The 5,081-nt window shown below is 37.8% G+C and overlaps 1 protein-coding gene across 1 annotated transcript; it reads left to right on the forward strand.

The window, feature by feature from the left end:
* Nucleotides 1-1,902: 1,902 nt before the first annotated feature.
* LOC101879336 (arg8-vasotocin receptor-like) lies at nucleotides 1,903-4,610 on the forward strand. Its single transcript, XM_005154296.3, has 2 exons — nucleotides 1,903-2,818; nucleotides 3,876-4,610. The coding sequence occupies exons 1-2, from the start codon at nucleotides 1,903-1,905 to the stop codon at nucleotides 4,073-4,075; spliced, it is 1,116 nt and encodes a 371-aa protein (XP_005154353.2). The 3' UTR covers nucleotides 4,076-4,610.
* The last annotated feature ends 471 nt before the right edge of the window (nucleotides 4,611-5,081 follow it).

The following is a 5,081-nucleotide window of genomic DNA, read 5'->3' on the forward strand; positions in this document are numbered from 1 at the left end:
CCCCAAAAAAAAAATAAGAAAAAAGTGATGCACAATACAATTGCTCACCACCCACTGATACTCAGCTCATTCCTGAGCAGCAATCGGTAGCTCCCAACCAGCTTCTCTCAGTTTATATAATGGGCATGCCATGCTGTGGTATGCAACACCCCTTTGGCTAGTTTGGGTCAGGTGTCCTGTCTCTTCTTCCTCCCGGCTTCTTGTGCCCCTCCTCACTGGCAGAGCATGAGACTGAAAAGTCCTTGGTCAGGGTAAGTGCTACTGTGAAGCAGTGTTACTGGGGTGTTATCAGCACTGTTCCCAGACTAAAGCCAAAATACAGCATTGCACCAGCTACTAAGTAGAAGAAAATTAGCTCCATCCCAGCTGAAACCAGGACAAGGTATTAACATCAGTCTCATGGTGTGATTGAAGTGGAAAAGGAGAGAAATTAGATCATACTGATTTTATAAACCATTGTTGTCTACTTTAGCATCCTGTTTATGAATTTGGCTTTCTCCTGTCTGTTGATACATATAGTGCCAAAGAGATGGTAGTCTGTTTGTGAGATTCCTGAGCTGGTTTTATAACATAGTCGTGATCATGGTGATCAGTGTAGGTGCAGTATTATGTGCTATACATGTACTTGCGTCATGGACATACTTTTCTTACTAGTTTCCTCTTCAGAAAGACTTCAAATTGCCAGTCTCCCAATTGTAAACAAAAGGATATGAGTGCTCTAGCTCCAAAGAAGATTGCATACAAATATGTGTTATCTTTCGTACTAGATTAATTAATTTTATTAAATCTCTCTTTTCTGATTAAAGGGGCAGACTGAGGGATAAAAAATGAAATTAAATCAAAATTGCTATTTTTATCGTCCACTAAGAATATACCAAAGTCACACAGAAGGTCAAAACCCAGTGAAACTCTTGTGGTCATAATACAACTTACTCCACAAAACTAAAAATGCTTAGATAATGAAAAATGACCTCTCAATCTTTAGCACTATAGTAGAATAGAGGCACTTGGAAATTGTTTTGTTGTAGAGACCTTTTCTTCAGTTGGATCTCCCACTGAATTTTAACTTATTTCTCTATTAAATTCTCGGTAGACTCACAATCCCATTAAAAGTAATTTATTTCACATGTGTTATTTTTCATTTTGCTGAGAAAAAACCTCTGAGCCTTGACCCCGTCTTGAAATAAAAACATTATTTTTAGGGCAGGTCAAATATTTTTGTTTGGTTGGTTTTATTTTTTTTTTTTTTTTTTAGAATCAGGTGACTCAAAAAAAGAGAAGGAAAAAAAAAGAAGGCGAGATTGGAAAATTGCATTTCTCTGTCCCTGCTGCATTTAGGATGTGGTCATGCCCCAGGAGCCTAGAGAATTGCAGTTATGATGTGCCTGAGCTCAGGGCCCAACTTTCCATCTACGTATAAACATTCCTTTTGCTTCGACCAAAGTGTTCACTTCTGGTTTGCGTAAAAAAAATTTGCAAGAACTCTCTGGAGTAGGATCATTTAAGTATGATTTCAGCCACAGCTATTTACAAGTTCAGGCTTCGACTGAAGTGAGTAATTGAATTACGTTGAGCCTCTGAAGTTTGCCTTTTATTTATATATTTCCCCCAATTGTGTGGCTCGGGCTGCCTTTGGCTGCGTTCCCTGCAGCCTACCCGAGGGCTCTGCAGTTACATAAGGCTCTGTCTGCTGGGAGCCTATATAAAGCCTTTTTGCATGCCAGCAAGAGGCAGAATTTTATCAAGATCCAGGTCCCACTGCTGTGGTTCACACAAGCAGGAGGAGATTTGCTTGAAGATATACTGAAACCTGAACCCAGGCTGGTCTGTTTGCTAGCCAGTACTTCACAGCTGTCAACCTGAGTCGCAAGTAGCAGCTACTGTAAGTGGCTGCTGTGCACTATGAAGAATTTTTCATTTCCTATGCAGGATAATACACATCAGACCGAGAGTCCTTCTTCTCACAGATTCCTGAGTTTGACAAATCAGTCAGATCCTGTTGGAAGACCAGAACGAGATGAGCAATTAGCTCAAGTAGAGATTGCTGTACTGGGGGTCATATTTTTGACAGCGTCTGTGGGCAATATTATTCTCATACTGGTGTTGTGGCGAAGAAGAAAGAAGCTCTCTAGGATGTATGTGTTCATGCTTCACCTCAGCATTGCTGACTTAGTGGTAGCCTTTTTTCAAGTGCTGCCTCAACTCATATGGGATATTACAGATGTTTTCATAGGGCCAGATTTCTTGTGCAGGAGTATCAAGTATCTACAATTGCTAGGCATGTTTGCCTCTACTTATATGATAGTGGTCATGACAGTGGACAGATATCAAGCGGTTTGCTACCCTATGGTCACTTTCCAAAAGAAGAGAGCTCTCTGGAACATCCCCATTTGCACCAGCTGGTCTATATCACTGTTTCTTAGCTTACCGCAGGTATTTATCTTTTCTAAGACTGAAATATCTCCAGGAATTTTTGAATGTTGGGGTGAATTTATTCAGCCATGGGGCCCAAGGGCATATGTGACTTGGATTTTTGTAGTTATATTCTTCATTCCCTCAGTCATCCTCATCACGTGCCAGGTTAAGGTTTGCAGAAAAATCAAAAGAAATATGTATGTCAAAAACCAGAACGAATATGAAGTAACAAATCAGAAGCAAGTCCTGCCATCCCGAGCAAGCAGTGTGAACTGTATTTCAAAGGCTATGATCAAGACTGTAAAAATGACAGTGGTGACAGTTGTTGCATACATTCTCTGTTGGTCACCTTTCTTCATTGCACAGCTGTGGTCCGTGTGGTTCCCCAGTGTCGTGACAGAAGGTAAGATACTCTCCATCCTCATTCATAACTTCATAGCAAGCTAGCTAAGTGCTATGTTGCTTTAAATTTGCACTTCGCTTTTGTGTAAAAGTTACATGTGGTCATTTGAGTATAATTAAAAGAAATTTCTGCATTGATTATCTACTGTACCTAGTTAGCTTCAGAGAACTTAATGTTATGTGATCAAAACATGTGTATTTTGTGTGTTTTGAGTGATTAATGATTTAAAGGTTAATGAACAGCACAGTGAAAAGTATCATCTGCTTTATCAAAGGTTCAGACTTTTAGAGGTTTTAGTTGTTATAGCTTCATTTTTTTTGATTCTTGAGGTGAAAACAATGAACTATTCCATGTAATGAAATATTTCTTATTTATTGGATAGAACAGTGATGTTATAAGATATCTGTGTTTTTTTGAATATTGAAATCATAAAATCATATTGATGAAATCTCTGTAGTACACTGTGAAATAATTAAAAGTTGTGAAACAGATGTTTATAAGGCAAAAAAGCAAGCCTGAGAGAGGTATCAAAGAACACCATGCTGTAAACAAAATTAATCTTGTCAAACTTATACTATCACCTCTTTGTGAAAGGCAGACTCTGTATGTGACTGTTTAAGTTCACCTATTCTAAACTCAAAGATATAAACCAAAGGAAAAAAAAGATACTAGCTCTGCCCGATGAAAAAAGCCCATCTTCTGATTTTTGTTCTAAGAATTCTTCCTGTCGGTGTGAATTTGAGTCTTATTATACATACATTTATATCAATACCTATATCTATATTTATCTGTATAGCAGGTTAGTAATTGCTTTTAAATCTAAAGCAGCTACATCAAAAAAGAGCTATTTGAAACTATTTAACTCTGAAATGCATAGAATAAGGTGTGCTTCATACCTTCAACAGTTAAAAATTTCTTTGAATAAATGGGAATTTCCTCCTATTAGATTAACTTTAATATATGAACAGGTATACCAGAAAGCAGCAGACTATGAAAATGTTACTGATTTGTACAAGTGCTTTATTGACTGTTATTCCTTTAACTGTTTCCATTCTAGGTCCAGCATTCACCATTATCATGCTCCTTGGCAATTTAAATAGCTGTACCAACCCTTGGATTTACATGTATTTTTGTGGCCACATTCCATATTGCACAAATAAACAGGTAGAGAGCACCTCGGCTCAAGAGGAGTCGGCAATCACGGGAAGCATTCATCTTGTGGACAGAGACCCTGAGGAAAACAGTACTGCTGCATAAATGTTGAATGCTTTTTGTGGTTCTGTTTACATTACATTTGCTATATTCACAATTCACTATATTGCCACCATCCCATGTTTTGTGGATAAAGAAGCTGGGAAATTGTCTTTTGTTGTATAAGTATGTTTTTCTGCAGTTCTGTAGCATATACAGGAAGTTTCTGTGTTGTGCAAGCCTGACTCAGTACCTCCATCACCACTACATTTTCAGAGTGAATTCTTGTAAAGACTGATAGAGATATGTAAAAGTGTCTTATATATTTTTGTCCTGAAGTACTTTTGCTCCTCTGATTCTGGGTTTCTAAGCAGTAAAATTTTACAAATAACTGGTCCAATAAATTAAAACATAATTGGAAAGTCTGGCATACTTAGATTTGAATATGTTTTTTCCAATTGAACCACAAATTGTTCATCATTCTCGTGTGACTGGGGAGCAGTCTGGCAAATCTTGAGAAGGCAGCAGAAAGTCAGGAAAATCATTTGCCAGCTATTATCAATACCTGCTTGAAATTAACTCCTTATGTACATTTATAAAATGCCAAGCAGCATAATATCATTAAAAAAAGAAAAGGAATTCGATGTTCTTGTGACTACTTCTGTTTCAGATGCCATTGTGGATCACAGGTGTCATCAGCAGAGTAGCAGTTCAGGTCTGTGGCTTCACACTATGGCATTTGATCTTCTATGTATTCCCTGGTGTGCAAACAGTTAACTGACTCCCTCTTCCCTCAATACACGCATGTGTACATACTTTAAATAAAAGTGGGCTTTAGGAATATACACTTTATTTTGGTATTCTGACCTATTTGCCCTGGCATGTAATTTATTGACAGAGTGTGCTTAGAACCCCTTCAGGCTCAAATTCAATTACTACTCCTTCATGATAAAAATAAACCTGTGTATTTTTATCTCAAAATGCCGTTTGCTTGCTGATTTGTGGGTGTTTTATGCAGGTAGCTATTTAATCCCCTCTCAGTGCCTGCAATCTAATCAAAGGAGTATGGAAG

This window comes from Melopsittacus undulatus, chromosome 5 (assembly GCF_012275295.1).
Source record: "Melopsittacus undulatus isolate bMelUnd1 chromosome 5, bMelUnd1.mat.Z, whole genome shotgun sequence".
In the NCBI taxonomy this organism is placed as follows: domain Eukaryota; kingdom Metazoa; phylum Chordata; class Aves; order Psittaciformes; family Psittaculidae; genus Melopsittacus; species Melopsittacus undulatus.